This window comes from Pseudopodoces humilis, chromosome 6, assembly GCF_049639895.1.
Source record: "Pseudopodoces humilis isolate 2021_Gansu_Grassland_sample_001 chromosome 6, ASM4963989v1, whole genome shotgun sequence".
Lineage (NCBI taxonomy): Eukaryota > Metazoa > Chordata > Aves > Passeriformes > Paridae > Pseudopodoces > Pseudopodoces humilis.
The window spans coordinates 58,791,653-58,813,525 of NC_142205.1; the positions used below are offsets into that span (position 1 = coordinate 58,791,653).

Genomic DNA, 21,873 nt, shown 5'->3' on the forward strand with positions numbered 1-21,873 from the left:
CAGGATTTATTATGCAGGATGTCTTCTAATGCATCCAATATTAATTTCAACCCTGATAACTTATTTATCTGAAATAAGGCTCCACCTGTCTCTTACTGTATGTTGGAAAGAGTGATGCTCTGCTGTCTCTTTTGCTATGCTTTCAGAATGCCACGTTTGCAGGACAATTTGCAGGTCACATGCCTGCTCCCATGAGAAGAAATCCAGAGGCAGAAGAACACCTGAAGCTCATTGTTCACTGCCCCTCTCATTCCAAGGCTCAGAAAACTGCACCACAGCAGCCACATGAGGCCATCAGCTCAGGAACCAGCCAAGTTGGTGGATTAGTTTCTCCCCATAGATCAAGTCTTGAAATAAGAAATATACACAATTCACTGTTTGAGGCATGACATCGCCTTCTGTTTGCGGAGGCTTGTACAAAAGCTGCTAGTTTAAAGCCACACCACAATTCCTTTTATTTTTTTTTTTATTTTTAGTCACTGCTAGAATAGATGTAGCTGTTGAGCAACAAACATACAATTCTGCCCATTTATCAGCATGCATTAGTGACAAACCAGCAACAAGAAATTGTGTAAGCAATTGCATAGTCTGGGCAGACTCCAAGTGATTCTTTCTCCGTGATCTCCAGTAGCACACTCAAATCTGACATGTAAGCATTTAAATAAACTTTTTTATTGAACTAAGAACTGTTAAAAAAAACTAATGGGATCACAAATGCTCATGTACTCGAATATCATATATTGCAAGTTGCATGCAACAGTCAGACAGTATTCCATTCTATTCCCCGAATTTGTCAATACCAGTATCTTCTGCTAGCTTGATCGGACTTTGAAAAATACCAGCTGACCTCTAAAAGGTCTACTTTTAATCTAACACTAATTATGCACTCTAAGTCCCACTTTTCTTAAATCTGTTTAGGAAATCACCCTATATAATAACTGTTTTAACACTTTACAACATGGTTTTCCTTTTTATCGACCAAACATAACCAGTAAGCAGCCCAGCACCTGCTATACACATCCAGAAAGGATGGATGTGTTCCAAACAAAGCAAAGAACTGCATTCCCTCACACAAGAACAACATTGTTCAAACAGACCAGAAGTGTACTAGTGAAAACAAATACACTTCAAGTTCCAGGAAAAGCTTTGTCTCTCATGCATCAGTTGTCTCTTCTGTCACCCCCAGCTCTCCTTATACTCCACATACTTTCCTCACTTTCTCTACGATACTCCACACAGGGGTAAGGCCAGGTAGATGAAACTGAAACACAATTTTTTTTTTTTTTTTTAGTTTAGTTTATTTAAGAGCTTTTAAAATTTAATCTTTCTTTTCAGTTCAACCTTTTCCAAACATCACATATGCTTGAATTAGCTTTCTTATAACAAACAATTCAAGTTGCATTATCATCTAGGGCAGTCATCTGTAGTTCCTTTATGAAAACAGTATCCACATATATGGCATACCACTCAGATTTCTATTTTGAATTTAGCACTTAAGTATGGAACTTCACAAAAATAAATATATATATATATCTTTACATAAATATAATGATGGCATGATATAATAGAGGAGTCTGTAGCCATCATTGAAAATCAAAGGCAAGCATGAGCTCACAGCACCTGTATAAATGAACACACCTCTGCTTATATGTTTAAAATGAAGTTTTAATCACCTACTAAACACAAGTTTTGGGAACCTTGGCAGCTGCTAGCTTTCCATTTAAGGGAAACAAAATGTTGAACAGAAATTTGTTATGTGTAGCTCACTGCTCTCAATAAAACAACTGTTCCCAGGCAAGCAGACCACTGCTGAGGCAAGGACAGGAATGTGGCTCTTGCTGAAGAATTAGCTCAGCTCCAAACTACACACAACACATTTTGTACATGTGGGAGAGCCTATAAACTGAATTACCTAGAGCAGGTAAATCTGAGGGACAAACACTTCCTTCTAAGGAAAAAAAATGTTTAGAAACATCTAATTCTCTTCACTAAGACACTAAGTGGCACTTCATGGATTTAAAGGATCATAATGGTCTTTGCTAGTTCCTGCTCTGGCCTCCCACACAAATTGATCATGAATGTCTTCCTGAAAACTATTTCATTTCCTCCATCAAGTCTCTACCTTCTGTTTGCACTGTAGGAGAGTTTCCAGAAAGAAGCTTCTTTTTTTTAAGGCTTGAAGCTTATAGAATCATAAGTTGGTTACAGTTGGAAGGGATCTTAAGAATAATCTTCAACCCCCTGCCATGGACAGAGACACCTTCCACTAGACCAGGTTGCTCAGAGCCCCATCCAGCCTGGCCTTGAACACTTCCAGGGATGGGGCATCCACAGCTGCTCTGGGAAACCTGTGCCAGACCATAAAGGTATTTTACACTCCCATAAAATAGTTTATAATAAGGCAATTACTGTCAAGTAAAACAAACACAAAACAAACAAACAAACAAATTTCCAAACTATTTGCATGTTTTAACCCTGATTTTTTTGCCCAGAAACTAAATTACATTAGTTCTTTTTCAGTTAAATACAAATTTCATCTAAAACACATTAAATACTTTTTCTTACAGCAAAAGGACAGCTTTTCTTTCTTTGAGTAAACAGACAGATTGAATTTTTTGTCTTTTTCAAAGTATGCACAGCCAAGCTTAAAGATAATCTCAAGACTAATAATTTCCTTCTTGCTGACACTTCATAATCTCTGTATGAAGATCCTTGGACCATGCTTGCCTTATATAATCTCATATCTGCTAATTTTTTTCAGTACTATTCAACATCAAAATGCTGTTTAATGTTCTGATTTACACTCCACCTTCCTGATAGATTCTCTTCTCATTTGTTTCTATTTATGACGTGCTATTGAATTATTATTTTCCTGATCTTAATACAAGAAGAATGTGGGTTGACACATATTGTAGAAGTTAGACATTATCTATGAATGCAAAGACTTTGGATATTGGGGGCCACTCTACAGCTTGCAGTGCACACACACCAGACTCAAGGTCTCAGACAGACTTTTTTTCCAAAATGTTTTAGAACACATGCTTAACTTCGAAAAGATGAGCAGCCTAGTAAAAACAAGCAAGGGGATAGATTCCATGCTGGAAGTTAAATATATTCTTGCATATTTTGCTGGGTCAGGAATGAAGTGCTAAACCACGGAGAGAAGGAGTTCCAGCCAAATACATGAGATAGACTGATTTTCATTGTTATGTTGGAAAACTTTGACACACAGAATTAAAAGTCTTCCTCTGATTTCTGGCTGCTGAATGCTTAGATGAGAGGTAAAAAAGTCAAGCTTCTCCTTACAACAAGCAAAAATTAAGAGGTACAAGAGGCAAAAAAATAAACAGAAAGCTATGTGCAAAGCAAAAACAAGTGAGATTAACAAATTCTGGGTTTGTATTACTGATGTGTAACAATTATCAGTTTTAGTCAAAATTTAAAAACACTTAGGTAACACTGACAACAGCTGTTTAGGCACAAATACATCACAAAGTACAGGAGGGAGAGACCGTAAGTTCTAATTGCTCCACAACAGAGAATTCTGAGACAGCCAAGCAAGGTAACCTCTCCTACTTGCACTCCTTCCTCATAAACCCAGCATGCAGAAGATGCTCTGACTACATGGACTTTGATGGGATCTGACTGCTAAGTGCTGGAATTACTGTTGCAATGGCACTTTACAATTGCTTTGTGGAACACAGATAATTTACAGATACCCTATTAAATTCTCAAAACATATAGTTGGTTCATAAAGTCTTAAAAACTGAAGTCTGAACAAAATTATTGACTTAAAATAGGAAACAAAAAAACAACCAAACAAAACAAAAAACAAAACCACCAAAAAACCAGAGCCTCAAAGCTGTTCAGACTCACCAAAATGCTGACTTGGACACGTATTAGAATTAAATGAAACACTGTGAAAATTAAATTCATTAAATGAAGAACTTTGAAAACACAGCTGAGGCAGGGATGCACCAGTCCAATATTTTCTATCTAGGATGGCCTCTTAGGACATGTTAGAGTCCATTGAAAACTGTTGTCTTCACATTCCAGAGCCACTGCAAAGTACTGTGAGAAATGATTTCTGAAAATGTCCCATCAGATAACAATAGTACAGTACATGTGTGCACACACAATACAGCACAGAAACCTTCTTGTTACTCTTGCAATTATTTATTTCTTCAAAAACAGATGTTATCAAAAATTTCCTGCATTAAAAAAAATTTCAGAACTCCCAGGAACTAAAAAGTGGTTTATGAATTTCGTTTTGCATTCACCCAGCAAATTGGGTATTCTCACAAGCCAAACCTACCTTTGTCACACACATACCCTTCAAAACTCAATGAAATAAAGAAACTTGTTTAAAAATGGTTGTGTACATCACACCATACCTTAGTGCGTACACATGCACACAAAAAAAATTAGGTGGCATTAAGGACCCCACTCAAGTCAACTTACCCACCTCTGAAACACATCCAGGCTACAATTCCTAATTTTCAGCACATTTATGATGCTGTTTTATGTCTAACCTAATAATCTTATGTATTCTTATTCACATATTAACAAAGCTGCTTTTTTTTGTAAGCAAACCAAAAAAATAACATCAAGACTCAGAAAAGAAACTATCAAAAATCTCTTTTACAAAAAGCACCTTATACAGAAAGGGTTTTTAAAAATCAAAAAGCAAGGGAATGTGGAAAACTTTTTTTTTTACAAAACAAGACTGAGGTGCGGGTATGTCATCAGAACCTCAGGACAAGGAGGCTGCAGCAAAGGGAGCAGACTGGCAATAATCAATTCTACTTTGGACCTGGCTGCATTCTGCATTTATCATTTTTCTCCTGAGCCTTTTTTGGTCAATTATGCACAAAGTCTGTCAGTTATCATCCATTTTTTCATTAATAGCTGTATTTTTCTAAATATTTTTCCATCACAGTAGTTACTCCTATGGCAACACAACCCTCCAACATTCATTCCTTGAGAGCGACCGCAGCACTGCAAGTGAGAGACAATTGAATGGGGCAGCCTACATCTGTCCCCTATTTTCCATTCAGAAAGCATACAAGTAATTGGCCAGCCAGCTTGATTGCCAAGTATTTCAATATTAAAAATATTTGCATCCATGATTAGTCAAAAGCAATACATACAATTTAAGACAAGGAACAGCAGGTGACATATGTTTAAATTTTGTTAGTACAACTCTTAAATTCCTCCCCACCCCCCCTCAGCTACAGAAATATAGATGATTACAGTATTCCAGAGCTTATGCTGTTAGATCTTATGCACTGAGAGAATAATATCAGCTGCATTTGGTAGTTTCTGGAGAGCTTTGGGACTTCTTTTTGGTTCGCTGATGGAGTTCTTAGTTCCTGAGGATGTTAAATTAGCATTATGTTTGCCTTCCTTCTTCTCCCAGTAACTTTTGAATTGATTGTGTAATTCCAACAAATATTTTAAATAGAAGGTTATAGTATCTCAAAAATAATAATTTTTAATCCAAGGGAGCACAAAATCCCTTGCAAGTTTCCTCTGGGAAAAGAAAAATAAACAAAACTGTTTACAGCTACACTGGAAGACACATTAGAAAATGCTCTGATATACAGGGGAGAATTTTGATTAGATTTCATTCCTCATTAGACAACAAAGAATGTGGCAATAAAAAAAAAGCTATAGAAAAACGAACATGGATACACTCATGAATCCTTATGTTTTGGGTTGCCTTGTTTGGATAAGGATTGAAAAAGCAAAGGTAAGGATAGGAAGTATACATATATTCTGCAGGTTTAATGAGATTGTCTTTAAACCAAACATTTTGTCACATTTTTTTAGTGAATATTCATTTACAAGTGTATAAAAATGTAAGCATAGAACATTGTTCTACGATTCTTCAAATGGCCAAGAAAACTGTGCTTGAGAAAATTAAAATTAAGCATCTTCAAGAGTCTCTTCAACTGAAAATTGGAAAGAATAATTGCTGCAGCATGCTTAGGAGACTGATCTCTCAACCCCTGCCATGCCAAACCCATTATCACCCCAAAGGGGATAATAACTGTCATGCCTGGTCTCGAGCTCAAGTACGTTTGTTAGTGCCCTAGCTGATACAGAAAACAAGATCCAGCATAAGAGATGCTTCACACTAAATTGTGCTAATGAATTACAGCGACAGCAGAGAGTTTTAACCTTCAGAGAACACAAGAGCTGCTCGGTAACTAGTCAAGTACAGGAAATCAGGCTCTAGCAAAAGAGGCATTTGTACATGCAAGGAAATAAAACAAAGCTGCGCTTGTTCTAGTTCATAAATAATAGCTCCACCATCTTCTGCATAAGGAGGAAACATAATTAGTTCCAGGGTGCAAAATAAAAACCAGTCTGGGCACCTCAGAAGTCTCTGAAGGAGAGGGCTGGCCATGGCAGTGAACTAGATCCCACCTAAAGGATGGTTCTGGTGAAAAAATTCCCTCACCAGTAGGTTCTCGGGTTCAGGCTCCAAAACAGACTCTGCCTAAAGGAGGACCCAAAGGTGAAAGGCAAGCACAAAGAATGAAATCCAGACTGACAGAAGTTCAGCAGGCTAAGGAAAACATTTCTCAACCTATCCTTCTGCTGCACAGATGGCTCAGTACATGCAGGAGCCATGGGTATAGGCACCTTTTTAACAAGGTTTCAAAAAGCATTAATAGTGTTCCCAGACACTACAATAACAGAGAACAATACTTACTACTTTTTTATTAAAACCAGATTAATGTTAAATGTGGCAATGTATTGAAATTTAAGTGTATTTTACTGCACAGAAAGAGGTTATTCTCCAAATACCTGCTCCTTTACCTTTTCATTTACATTCTGTAACTTCCTGGATTTCTATGCTGGCTTTTTTCTTTTTACTAGGCATATAACCTGGATTTCAAGACTTCAGTTGTGTATTTAGCTTTAGACAGGTTTACAGTTCCATATTCCCACATACCAGCCTCCTGTTTAAAGATCTTTCAGTTCAAGACTCAAAATTTCACTGGGCACCAACTAATTAATACTGTTCTAAACATAAAGAGGGCGTGATCTACCTGGAAAGGCAGGGAGCAACTCTTCTGTGGAATACTTATGAACACGAAGAAATTCAGACCAACACATTCTGAATGTAGCACACACACACTACAGATGTTACGGGTCCCAGAGGCAAACTTTCTGCACATATTTCTGCCCAGGGAATTCTAGCCAAAACATGGCAAGCCTAAACATAAAACTTCCAACTGCTATGAGAGAGAGAGGTACATTCATACCTTTCACATAAAAGCCAAAAATACATTTGAAAGCAAGTAGAAGAAAAGATTAACATCTCCCCTTCTAGACTTCTTCCAGAAAGATTTTACAGTCATCTTATTTGCTCAATAAAAAAAAGCAGCAGAACACACCTCAACCTGGAATATCCTATTGCATCATTAGTAAAAAAAATCTAGTAATAAACACCGGGAATAAAACTCTGGTTTACAAAGATTATAGGGTGACCAAATTCCCCCCACCAAGGCAAGAGCAATTCTGTGATTCCACAAATTCTAGGCACTTCTTCCAGTCCTTGATTTTATTTATTCTAACTCTCATGTCACGGTGCCCTACAGACAATCTTCCCTATGTGCTGAACCAGTTCTGTCCTTTCTACAAGTACCTTAACATATTTTCTAGCACACTTGTAGAGACAACTTAAAATTCAGCTTTTATTATATAATTATGCAGCTAAAGTCTAAATCAGTATCATTCAGATAATTTCTTAAGTATCAATTAAACTTCAGCTTTTGGAGTTTCCAAGACTATAATGCTACGGCAAAAATACACCAAAAAATAGCAAATAGAATAAAATACAAGGTCTGAGATGTTTTAGTTCAAGTGTTAGCATATGTGCAAGAAAAATAATATGCAAACTGCATAAAGAGAAGGAAACAGTAGTTCTGGAATACAGCTCCTATCATTTGAGGGATAATAGTTTAATTTTAGTGAATGCTGAAAAGCCACAAAGCACCACAATTCAGCAGTAACTATAAAGGCTCCTATGAATAGCAATGGAAGAAAATGGAGACAGATAAAAGGAGCCATTTTTAAGAAATTAATCCCCTCTCCTCTTCACCATAATGAATGTTATGTTCCCACTTTAAAAAAAAACCAAAAAACTAAACTATAAGAAAACCCAACTCTGATACACGTCAGAAATGAAATGAAGTAACAATTACACAGACATTTTCTGCTAACCAAAACCACACTTCCCAGTCTTCAAGGGATCATTTGTCCCTGAGACAACCACTCTGGCTCAGGCTAGACTCTAAGTTATTGATGTTGTTTATGGAGGTGGGGGAGTGATTCCATCTGTCTGTGATGGGCACTGCATGTTTTGAAGAGAAAATAGTCAATTCCAAACAGTTTACTGAGAGAAAGCTTGACCTGGACAAGCTGAATAGCTACTGGGTAACTGCCAGGCACAGCTCAGTCTCAGCAACTGATTTGTCCATGATAATCAACTTACACAGATGAACCTTACATTGTGGTTTACATGTGTGTGGGATCTCTATGTTATCTATGCTAATAAAACATTAATCAAGGGCCAAATTTATAGCAGGCATTTTGTAAGTAAGGTCAAGACAGGTCAGCCTCACATAATAGGAAACAACTATAGGCTAGATCTTAACACTGTAACTGAACACCCTTGTTACTTTACCTTGGCCCTTGGGATCAAGACTAGTAGCAAAATGTTTTTGCTGCCTCAGAATGGTGTTTCCCCCACCATAAACTGAAATGCAACCATTAAAACCCATTAAAATGGCCATTATTTTTATGTATCTTGAGAACATCTATATCTTAAGGAAAAAAAATCTCAAATAGCCGTTTTCTCCATTCCTACAAGGATAAACAGATATTTATATAGCATATTAATTTACAAGATAAATTATTCTGGTTTTAGTTCAGTAGCTGTGCTAGTCACGTAAAATTTATTTTCTATTTAGATTCCTACTAGCTGAAGCTACTCACTAACAGAAGTTTCATTTAAATAAACGGTATTTCTTATAATACACCATGGCTCACTTGTTAATTAATCTTTAAAAAAATCCTTCTGATAAAAAGTAAATATTGCACTTAGTCTGCCTCAACAATCAATTTGCAATGAAGAAAATATTGATGGTTCTGAACACTGACTGCAAGTCAAAGAGCATGGCCTCATCACCTGCTCTGTCATTTTCTATAAGTTCCAATAATATACATATAAAGTTATGGATAGAACATTAAACTAATTGATAATAATAAGAGGTTTTTTCCCTTAGAGGGACTCTCCTCCTTTGTAGTTTAAGAGGTAGGTCAGAAAAAAATGAGCAAACTGGAATCTAATTTTTGAGGCAGAGGCTTATCTTACAAATCCTAGCAGTAATGTCTTTCAAATATAAATTCCCTTTCTCAAGAGATTAGCTGAATACAAATTATAGTTTTAACATTAACCAGTACACAAGGACTGGGAGAAAGAAAATCCATGACACACAGATAAGCAAAGTATTTAATGAAACTTAAGAGCATTAAGATTCTGCAAAATCCCATATTCAGAATTAGAACTGAATTGAAGTAATAAAGACCATGAAACCATGCTTGTAAAACTCAAAGAAAATTACACAAAAAGGAAGAAGAAACATTATTTTTAAAAAGTTTCAAGGCACAGAACTCCCTGAAGGCTAAGGCATGATAGCAGAGGTGCTATCAAATGTTGTGACTTACCTTCCTTCATTGACAAGCTCAATAAAGGCCAGGCCAGCATTTTTCTGTATAGAGTTTTGCCACTCCTGGGTAAAGACAAAAAAGAAGAGAAAAATAGTTGTATAAAAACAAAACTTGGAAGAGGCATTTTCAGAGACAAAATTGCACACTTTCTTTTCAGCTTCAGCAACTTACAGCACCATCAGCCAACACACAAAGCACTAATTGTGTGCTGATCAGGAAGCAATGAATGCCAGCATGAAGGAATAGGGCAGCATCATTTACTTAAGGTCATATTAAGGGGAGAAGAAAATCCAAGAACATTCCACAAAGGATTCCATCATTTTCTTTTGTTATGTCATGTAATAACCCTGAATTTGCTCTGGTTCATGGATGGTTTTTGCCTTATTAAACCATGATAGTGCTAGAAACTGTTTCACATTAAGGCAAGGCTTATTCCTTAGACACGAAGCTCTCTTGTAGTTTAAAGCCTAGTAGACACACTTCCTAATAATAATCCTCACTTCAGCATCACATAGTCATGTCTTCTCATTTAAAAAAAAAATCTGTTAACAATCCAAATACTGCACCATTAACACACAGTGTTTTAAAAAAATGTAACATTTTTAACACACTGAAATTATGTTAATGGTAGACAAACATGCACTGCACATTCCTTAAATCCAGCTGAACCTTGAATTAAGCAAAATTCTACACCTCTTAAACATGTAGGTGGGTTTTGCCTGAGCCCCACAAGAGACATGGGGGAAAGCAACCAACTCAGATGACCTATCACTGGGGCTTGCTGACCTCATTTGAAAGATGAGAAGAAAACAAAATTAGTTAAAAAACAAAGTACATTTTTTAATCCTAGACTACATAGAAACAAGTTAACCTTGTTAAAAATTAGAGCAGTAAACGTGTGTACCTCATCTTTTGGGGAAAATGTAGATGCAAATAGATAGAACAAATACAGCTCTTGATTTAAACTCTTCAACTCTTCTAATCTAATACAGAAGACTGATTCTGCAGCAGACAGATAAGTTTAATGTGTTTTTTCCACATCAACTTCCTTGACTTTTTACTCTTTGTTCCATGAAATAATAATCCTACTGATTATCTACACGAGTATTTCTATCACTGTGGTTATTTAAAAAAAAAAAAAAAGATGTCATCAGCTAGAAGTTCAAAACAGGAAATACGTCTTAAATAAATTTCAGATTTCTGAATGTAGGAGGTTAATACACACAGTGTCGAAGTGCATTTTTTGTTGCTCAGTGTCACCAAATTACCTCTCAGTCAGTGAGACAAAGGTTTGATCAGACACACACTGAAACAACATTGTTATTTACAACCTAAATCCTGCCCCTCTTCCCCCCCAACGCACACACACAAAACAAAACAAAGCAAAACAAACAAACAAAAAAGTATTTTTAAATTTCAAAAGCAGGGGAGAAATTATAACTGATTTCTCAATCTGTTTTTCCAGGCCTAACATGCTTATCACATTTATCATGCTCATCATGTTTAAGCTGTAACAATGTTATTAGAATTTTCAAAGAGTCAGAATTAAAAGCAGAATAATTGGAACTTGTGATGTATTATTCATCATATATTATAAATGCATTCTAGTGAAAAACAAAAGCCTTTTAGTTTCTAATATTCTAAACAAAATAGCATATGCAAATAATGCTTCTAAGAAGTTTTAAATGTAGTATCAGGTTCTAAATATTTACCTTATATAATGATAACTGAAACCATTTTTTTAACTAAAGTGTGAGAAAACTCAAATAAAGCAAAATAACTTTTTCCACTTATGACACTGTCCATCTGTTGTTCTGCTCTTTAAAGAGCTCACAACAATACTTGAAAATTTAATTGGTGAAGATGGAAGCTGCCAAAAGTGAAAAGAAAGTGCATTTATCATGATACTTTTCAGCATTTTTCTCTACATCAGACATCATCAAAAGAAGGTGTTAGTCTAAACATTTTCATAAATCACAGCTGAACACACCCTAAAGCTTATTTTAATAGTTGAAAGAAAAGACTAATGGTCTTCATCTTTCATGATCCATTCCATATTTCCCCTCAGTATATGTTCACTCTCAAACAATTACACTCAGTATACATATTGCATTATTATATCAGCATCTTAGTTATCCATCTCCCAGAGGTATTAGGGAAAAAACATGTTAAAAGCTTCAAACTCAACCACTAATGCAACTAAATAACTACAAAACCCATTTCAGCACTTCTCTGAGGAAGGCCTGTAAGGTAAGATCAACTGAGTCAATAATTTCATACCTGTACCAAGTTGTAGGTAATTGACCATCATTTCCCATGGCTGTAAATGTTTAGTGACCAAGAGACATCATCTACTTCTAATGCTTTTGGTCACTGAACATTCAACAGTGAGGCAGGGGGAAAAAGCAAGAAGCACTAGACACGATCACGAATAACTCAAATGCAAAATCACCATGACAAGGAGACAAATAAGAAATCACTTTTTATTCAAATACTGTGTCTGATAAGGAAATTCCCTAACTCGTTACTGTGCCACCTATTTCCTTAATAGAAACTATAAGCAGCCCCATTATACACTAGGCAAGGACTAAAACCTTTCCTGAAATAGTGCTACAAACCTCATCTGAATTTTAATTTTGTATGGAATAACATATTACATTTCCTTTCTATACAGCAGAACTCTGAAGTGAGCAAAACCACATCCCAGTCCTCTATAGCTTTAATTTTATAACATCAACAAGCTTCATTAGCACATTCTTACTGAGTGCACAAGGGTCATTAAAAGAAAACATTAAACAGTAGTGGACTTAAACCCCTCCTTTCAGAAACTAATAACTTCCCTCAAGGTTGATATCATGACCCATTGTCCCATTTGAATAATGCTAGGGTTATTTAATTTATTTTACAGTGGGTTTTTTTAATTAAGTTAACTAATGATCATTTGTATGACAGCACCAAATACACTAATAAAACTCACAAACTACTGCATTTACTTTTTTCTAGGAAATACCAAGACCAACAGCATGCATTAGAGTTTAACCAAAAACCAAAACATAAAATACCAAAAGCTGGATTAGACCATAACCAGCAACAAGATCAGTGTAGCAAACAGTCTTTAGTACTTGTACATCCCATTTAATGTCATTGCACCTACATGTGTTTGTGTAGCTATTTCAGTCTTCAGATGCATTTAGAAGTCTTTCACGCTATTTGATCCTCATATTTCTTGTCGTAAAAACAAGGTACATCTCTAATCACACAACATGATCAGATGAGTGAAGTTCTTAAAAAATTTCTATCTTGAGTTTGATTTTTTTCTATTTGTTACTGGTTCCATATATATACATATATATGTGTGTATATATATATATACATATATATACATACCCACATATATATACATATATATGTGTGTATATATATATATACATACCCATTCTGAGTATCCTCATTCAGACCAAATACTTCAGGAACCTCTTATTTACCCAAAAAAGGCTTTTTCTGCAAGCAGCAGATAGCAGGAGCCAGCTTCAAAACAAAGAATGCAGGTGATTCTTTACGCAACGTGTAAAGAGTCTATCACCAAAAGCATGTCATGGTGATTAAGTGTTCAATAGGATCAAGAGGAGATGGAACCAGTACACATCAAAAAAATAAGCACATTAATATTGGATAAATACACAGAAACTGCATCCAATTCAGAAAATACCCCAAGCAAAAGTTGCTGGAGAGTATCACACTTGTCATGTTTTATTCTTTTTGAAAACCTCTTTGTGTCTATAGCTGGAGATAGGACAAGAAGCAAAGTGAAGCCTTTATCTAGCCAAATACAACCATTCCTAAAATGCAATCACTCAAACAAATGGCAAGAAAAATTTTTTGATACACAGTTTTGTTGGTTTGGAATTTGAAGTGCTTGCCTGTAGGCATCAAAGGGACATATCCCTCCTCAGCTGTATACCATTGGTAAAGTAACATAATAATATTTTAAACAATTATGAAGGGGTGTTGGACCTAGATGCTCTTTAAGGTAATTTTCAACTCAAACCATTCTACAATTCTATGAATACCCCAAAACATACATTCTTCAAGGTATATTACAAACATTTGCAAGACCAACCCATCAACTGGTCTGATGGCTAAGCAATCAACCATGTATCTTGAACAGAATTTTTGTAACATTTCCAATAGATGAAAACTGCTTTATTTCCAACTGTAGGAAACTGTTCTGATGCTCTCATTCACATACATATACACATGCATGCTCCTTAAAAATTCACTTTTCTCAGAAACTTTAAAAAAAATCCTTCTAAACAGTTCAGCACATTCTACAATTAAGGATTATATCTAGCAGTTGGAACATACACTCATCAGCCGGTAAAAAATAGAAAATTCGTCTCTAACCCATCCTTCCTATAAAGCTGGTGGAGTTTTTATAATTCATTTTGGTTATGAAACAGAAGAGAAGGATGGTACTGACAACTATGAATGGGGCACTAAGGAGCAGGGTGGGAAAATGTGTTAACATATGACTAAGAGACATATTATATCCTAGAGTAAAGGTCAAATCTGCATGAAAAACTTGTTCATAGAGAGAGATACACTAATCTTTAAGTGCCTAAAGTAAACTATCAAGAACTTTTCAGCAGTGTTTGCACTTGGTGTCAGCACTCTCTCAGCACCACATCCACTACAGGCTTGAATGAACTCAGCAATAAAGAACATATAGTGAAAAGTAGATTATATCTCAGCTGGGTTCTTCATAATTAAAAAAAGCTAGACTGCATGTTAAGCAGAATCTCTGCAAACATAAATTACTTTTAAAGTCTGAAGCATGCTTCAGTTATTTTAATCTATGAAACTCCATTGAAAAAAAATTAAAAGCAACATGGAGTTATGGGAAATCATATCTATAAACCATGCAGCAATTTAATACTGAAATTAGTATATGACAAGTACTTACAAAAGAGAAACATTATGCAAAGATGTGACACAAATTAATACAGAAATAATATGAGAACACATTTGAGATAGTTATCCAGCATATATACAGATATACCTGTATGCTCAAATACAATTAAAAAAACCATAAATAAATAATGAAAGAACTATCAGAAACTGGCTGAGAAAAAAAAAATTCAACAAATATTTTCATGGCCCTTTCTCTACAAAATATCACCAGTGTTGCTGAATCCTGAAACAAAGTGAGAACTTGGAAAAATATTTATTACTATCCTAAAAATTCAGACCCTCTTGTCACCCAAAAAGCCTTATTGGGAAAGCCTTATATGAGCAAGCTTGGATTTACTGAAATTTAAACAAAGGTTTCTCTATGAAAGATTTAACATGGCATCTATGTAACAAGCCAAGCTACCTCACTAATCAAGAGAGAGGGTTTGATTTCAATAAGGGTGGTAAAAGTTACTCTAACCCTGGCCAGCTACAAGCTCTCAACAGATGATCGTCATTAGGGCTCTATCGGGGTCCCACGTACCCGGGCTGTACAAATGTGTCCTATTAGTACGTGGTCTGTCTGTTTGGCAACTCCAGGCTCAAGACAAATGGCAGCTGCTGCCCTTCAAGGTCTGAAGTCAAGTCCTCTGGGAATCTGAAAGCCCAACTGGAAAAATCAAGGCCTGTTCATTAGAGACTGCTCCAGGGGAAACTTGCAAGACTGCCATTAGAACTATATAAAAGAGCTAATTATTTTTATAAGACTTTTAAAACTATCAAGCACACCCAGTTATAATAAAAAATATTTACTGCTGGCATTCCACTAAAAAAGACATTGCTTTTTGTCAAAAAATCCGCCAGTTGACAGTACACAACTGAAGTCTTTGTATTCAAAATTTTAATGAGTCTTCTAGGAGAAAGTTGTGTAAAAATTAACTAGATGAGGGAGCTTCTCAACTGAAGGCATAACACCACGCCCACTAATGTGAGAAAATATCCCAAACACACTCATGTCAAACTAATGAAGCATACATAAAGGTGAGCTGAAATTGTGCATGTATGATTATCTACCCCTAAAAAATAGAAGGAATTCAAGATACAAACACATTCAGCATTGCAAAGGTGACTGAAAAGAACAAACAAAATCCGTTTCAAATCTGTGCTGCTGAGGAACAACAAAACATGCTATAGTACTTGTGTATTGATAAATCCATCAGAATGGCACAGGACTTACGTGGTATCAAATATTAAATCTAAGCAGAAAAATGAAAATTAACACTGTTTCAGTGTTTTTCTTCTGTTGTATTAAACACTGAAACAAAGATTATAATAATGATAGCTACTTTCATAAAATATACTCTGGGGAAAAGTTGGAACATGACTTTTTTAAAATTCATAGCCACAAAATTCTTTACTATTTTAACTATGAAACCAAATCAAAGTTTCTCATACTGAAATATTTTCCCAGCTGCACAGCATGACAACACAGTATTGAGTTCTAATGTTATAACAGATCACCGCCACAGAGTATTTATTACAAATATTTTAAAAGTGCTATATGAAATTCATTAGTGTTCCTTAATCAATTCTTGGACCAACACACACATTAGTTTCCGACAGCCTAATTCAAAAAAGCAATTACAACCCTAGTCCTCATGTAAAAGGATGACAGAAAGAAGCTATGTTAAACCAGTTTAGAAGAATGAAAACGTAAAGAAAACAGATTAGGAATGATTTATACCAATGCCTAGTGCTGAAGTTAATTACAACTAACCCAATAAAATAGTGCCTTTATTATTGTACAGCAAGTAATAACCTTAGACGCAAAAAACAGAACTCTTTGCAGCCTTTTGCATGCTCAATTCCACAGCACACTACGTTAAGAATTAAAGAAGTAGTAAATAAGCCATACAGAAACAGCGGGTTTTTAACTAAAAGCAGAAGACTCCCCTGCTGTTTAACCATGTGGGTTATTCCATGTAAACAGAGCCTCCTATAAACTAGTATATGTTGTTGGTGGTAAATGCCTAAAACTATAATGAGAGTTTAATTTCAATACTTAAAAGTTAGAGTTCAAGTCACAGTAAGCTTTTATAGATTCTGAAAATAAATTATACACATGTAGAGCTGGAGTTATATACTTAAGTACTAGATTCTTCAGTAAAAATACCACAAAAAAAACCTGTCAGCTTGTCAGACAATGCTTTTTGTGCTATGAGATTACTCTCAAAGTGACAACTGTAGCCTTCTCTACAAAGGACACAAATCTATCCTAATAAAGTACATTGTTATGAAAGATAAACTATGTAAAATGCACAGCATATAGTCTTTAACAATTGCACACAAAAAAATTTTGAGATACGTTGCATTTGCCATAATTTATGGTAACACCAAATATTCTTAAAACAGCAATAGAAGAAAACTTTAATTTAATCCAAAATTCATACAAAATTATAAAAATATCACTGTCTGCATAAATAAAATTACATCAGTAATAATTTTCTCAGCATAAAAGCTGCATATCTCTCTGATCAAAATGCATCAACTTCATCTTTGTATCTAGTTTCAAAGAAGTATGAAAAACTGGGGAAAAAACTGAATGAGTGGATCGCTGCTTTCAGGTCCCCAGTTTCTGATGCAGGAAGCAATTTACCCAGGCAGCTTCTCCCTTTCTCTCTCCCACTAGCAGGCTGTTGCCATGACGCCTCATGAAACAAAATTAGGGGTCAGGTTTGAGTTCATCTAGCAGCAAACCTTCTCCACTGCAGTTTCCTCTCCAGGTTCTTTAACCGTCGGCTATTTTCAATGCCAAGATGAAAGACTAGCTTCAGAAAGAATACGAACAGGAATCTTAAAAATTAATTGAGAAATCAAAGTACCAAGCATTTCTGTAAATAAGCAGCAGTGGGAAGCACAAAACTCTTAAGTCAAAGGAGATGAGTCAGAAAAACAGACATGAGGAAAAGTGACAACATAAGATGAACAAAGGGAAAAGATCCAAATAATTAAGTTGCAGTGCCAGCATCGTTTTCATGAACAAAGGCAAAGTGAGGAAAAGCAGGAGCATAACGCAACTGACCCTTGATTTTAGTGCTTTTTTGTTTAATTGTAATTGTAATTTGAGATTTTGTAAAACCACTGAACAGGAAGGAAAATGCCTTTCAAGATAGACTACAAATTACAAAAATAAGAAAATCACAGCAAACTCAGTGCTGCACAGCAGCACCAGTAGCATTGGTCTGGTCCCATTGATAGCAACATTCATCACCATCAAATAGCAGCAACCTTCCTGCTCAATATTCTTAGCTTCAAATAAATAAATTTAACTAATAAAGAAATACGACACTGGTTTTAGAACCGTAAGTCCCTTTATACAGCAGGGGATTTGGAACTAAATGATCTTCAAGGATCCTTCCAACCCAAACTTCTATGAGTTCATTATTTTGGTATCACCCTTTCCCCAAATGTAGCTTGGTTTCTATTTAAACTCATAATGAATGCATGCACATGATAGACAAGATTCTTGCTACCATTGTACCTTTGAGGGACTGAAACTCAAGTATGCAAACCAATGCCACCTCTTCACTCGTAACACAGGATGACCGAACCTGTCCCCTGATATTCCCTTAGGCAATCCTATCCTAATGCACATTTTTTCTTAAAAGATTTGGAGAAAATGAAGCTAAATCAAATGTAAAAAAAAAAAAGCAAAGAAGCTAACATCTCTCCCATTACACTCCACTTGCATACTCTGTTCTCTTCCTTATCCTATGTCTATTGTCTTTATTTACACTGAAATATAATAAATATATATAACACATTGCAACAAAGATCTCTATTATCATCTGTCACTACAATAAATATGATAAATAATTTTCTGCTGCTCTCACTGCAAATCCTCACCTACAGTCACCAAGTAGATTTACCAAAAGACAAATATATCCATTTTGGTTTCACATAGAAATAAATGTCTGCAGAACTATTCAAAGAGCACTAGAAAATCCAGCTGTTTCTTCTAAATCAAAATTGACTCTGAACTAGGATCTAACACCTAACAGACCTCAATATCATATTGCTGCATAACCTGAATTATGAGTTTTTATCACTTAAGGTATCACAAAATACTCATGGAAAAAACAGTACATTGACAACAATCCTTGATGAGACAAATGTTTCCCCAGTTGCAGAAATAGGCAAAAAGCATAGATGCACATAAATAAGAGTGCATGTTAGACTAGAAACTGAACAGCACCACTACACAAAGTTTGCCCAGGTAGAACTTCCAGTGAACAGCACAGCTCCCCAAATCCTGAGTTCCCCAAGCAGTTCTGCTTGGAAACAGATATTGTTATTTGGTTTATTAACACAAACAAAGAAGTCCCATTATTTGTAATTAGTATTAAATCAGCAACAAGCATTGCTGCTCACTGAACTTTCCATAATCTCATACCCCTCCCCTGTACTAACCCTCTTTCCATAGTCTCAAATTAAACAGACTGGCTGTAAAACAGCAGGGTGTCAAATTAAAGCACACTTTATTTTCAGAGGTCTCCACACTTCGCAGCTGACTTCCTGTCAGGAAGAGTTCCATTTCAGTGCAGAGCCCCACCAGCAGGGAGCTCACAGAATTAAGTGCCAGTTGATATTACTTTGTTTTGCATTTACCACCCATGAGAATATTGTTCAAAGATCTAGTTATAAAGTCAGCGTGGTATCATCCTTCTGACTAGACTGCCAAGCCACAGGGTGTGCTCTTGCTGCACAAAACTCACCTTAAATGGTGGTGTTTTTTTAAGTCCTAGTGTGCTGGTGAAGCAACAGGATGCCTTTTTTCTTCAGAAAAGTCTTGCTTCTGTAGCTAAATTATGTTCCCTGAGTTTTGAACATCTGCAGCACTGTACATTAATGGAAATGAAGTTGTCCTCTATCTGTCTTCCCCTATCCCACTGCCAAGATTCACATTTACATTAGACAATCCACTCTCATCCCTAGACATAAAAATGTATACATTAATCAAACTCTCAGCAACACAACTTTAAGGGCTAATAGTTTGAGCTGTAGAAGGTGTTTTCCATTAAACTCACCCAACATTATGTCCTGAATTTTTGACCAACTGCAAATAATTTTTAACATGTGAGATAACTTTTCTTCAAATGAACTTACAATGTACGAGAAGTCTATAGAATCACTAAAGATTGTACTTTAAAAAAACAAAATCAGGGAGGAAAAATCCTCATTTTTGCCACAGAATTCTGTTTTAGTAAGAACAACTTAGCAAAGTTCATCTCTCTTCACTCCAGTGTGGCAAACTATTTCAAGGAATGGTTTTGTGGTTCATAACCCTATTCTTTATCCATTTCTCTACCAAAAGCCTGCGAGACATGTTGAATCCTCCAGTTGGATTATCCCAAGAAACAATACTTCACATCGCTCCAAACAAAAATGTCACAGCTTTACTACACCTATAGTCTAATACATAAAACCCATCTTGACTTTTTTTCCTACTTGAAAAGCACCAAAGCTCACAATTCCTTCCCAGAAAGCAGATGTGTAGCATAAGCTAAGAAGTGCTAGTTTTTGCTCATCTTAAAATCCCACATTGTATATCTTATCCCCAAAGTGGAGAACGAATACACCCTTAAAACATCCTCCTAGACTAAGTATTATGGAAAGATATAAGGATATAAAGCAAACACATTTTAACCACTGAGACCATGACCTGCCAGGATACAATTACCAAGTGCTTACTGCATCACTAAGTCAAGAATAGGTGACTTATTATTCGTGCAGTATTGGCAAATAATGGTCAATGCATTCCAAACTATTTTCATTCTTAAGGCAAAAGTAAAGTTATAAACTTCTTTGATTTCTGATACTAAGCAAACTGTCAATATATATTCATCCACTTCATGGCATATTTTTTCTTGTGTGAGTCTAACACAATTTTTAATTTGTTTTTAAAATTTAGCCAGTGATGGACATAGGCATTTTAAATGGCCTATCTATAAGCAATACTAAAAGCATAATATTCTTGAAGCCACCAACTACACCTAGGAGAAAAGACAGATTTCAAGCAGATCTTAAGTGTAGTGAAAAGTGAAATTTAGCAATTTTAAGGAGTTTGAAAGAAATTCCTACTAAAACATGCTAGGGTGCTCTAGAAGCAATTCCATGGAACTCATCAGGCAATTACAGGTAATTAAACGCTCAAACAATTTAGAAAGCAACAGGAAATCGGAGCAGGGATGAAGTTATAATAAACAGGTATTACATTATCCTGGGGTTTCACGCAGAATATGTTACAATAATCTGGTTCTGGAGAGAAAAAATCTACATACTGCTTAAGTCAAAGAAAAAAAATATATATGCAGCTAATTTAAATGTAATTTCCACATACTCCAGTTCAAAGGAAAGGTTTTCCCAGCTGTTTCCATTTAGTTAAATCTTATCAGATTTGCACTTCAGACAGTTATCTACCAATCTGATCTTCAGTTTCAGACACTTCAAGTGTATAACGTAGTTCAATGAAGCACACAGCACATGTAATCCATTTGCAAATATTTCGAGTACTCTACTCAGTGACAAATACCAAGCATGAAAGTTGTCAATAGATGTTTTCAGCACCCAAACTGAAATCTACAGATTTCAGAGATGGAAGAAAAACACCCACTCAGGAAGAAAAGAAGTTACACTATGCATAAACCCCCAGATACATCAGCGTAAGGGAGAACCCAGGTGCTCTAGAGAACAGATTTGGTAACATAACCTGTTTTGTTAACCGGAAACTCATTGACAAGACAGTAGCTAAAATTCAAGCACCAGAGGACCATATTAAGGAGTCTGGATTCCACAGCCAGTGCCCACCCACACTTTCCAGGACTTTTATTCACATTCTCCGAAGTCAGTCCTGCTGACCACTAGCCAAACAGCTCACTGTGCAAATACAAAAAAAAAAAGGAAATGGCAACTCAGGACAAACAGATGAAGCACAATGTTGCTTTTACAAATTGAGAGAGATTTCTTTCAGAACTGGACTCTTCTACAGGAATGCTGAATGCCCTTAAGCTGACTATTAGCTGCTTTGTGAGGATATGTTGAAACTTTTCAGACAGATTATTTTACTTGCTGATCGTAATTGTTATCTGAATGTTAATTGAACTTAAATCTCTTCTG

At 35.7% G+C, this 21,873-nt stretch overlaps 1 protein-coding gene across 6 annotated transcripts in view; it reads right to left on the reverse strand.

Moving 5' to 3' along the window:
• LRBA (LPS responsive beige-like anchor protein) overlaps positions 1-21,873 on the reverse strand; it is a 369,063-nt gene that overhangs the window by 242,373 nt on the left and 104,817 nt on the right. For all 6 annotated transcript variants that reach the window (XM_088057132.1, XM_014254789.2, XM_014254786.2 and 3 more), the window contains one exon: positions 9,745-9,809. In XM_088057132.1, coding sequence (XP_087913258.1) covers positions 9,745-9,809 — 65 coding nt within the window. The remainder of the gene's footprint in view (positions 1-9,744; positions 9,810-21,873) is intronic.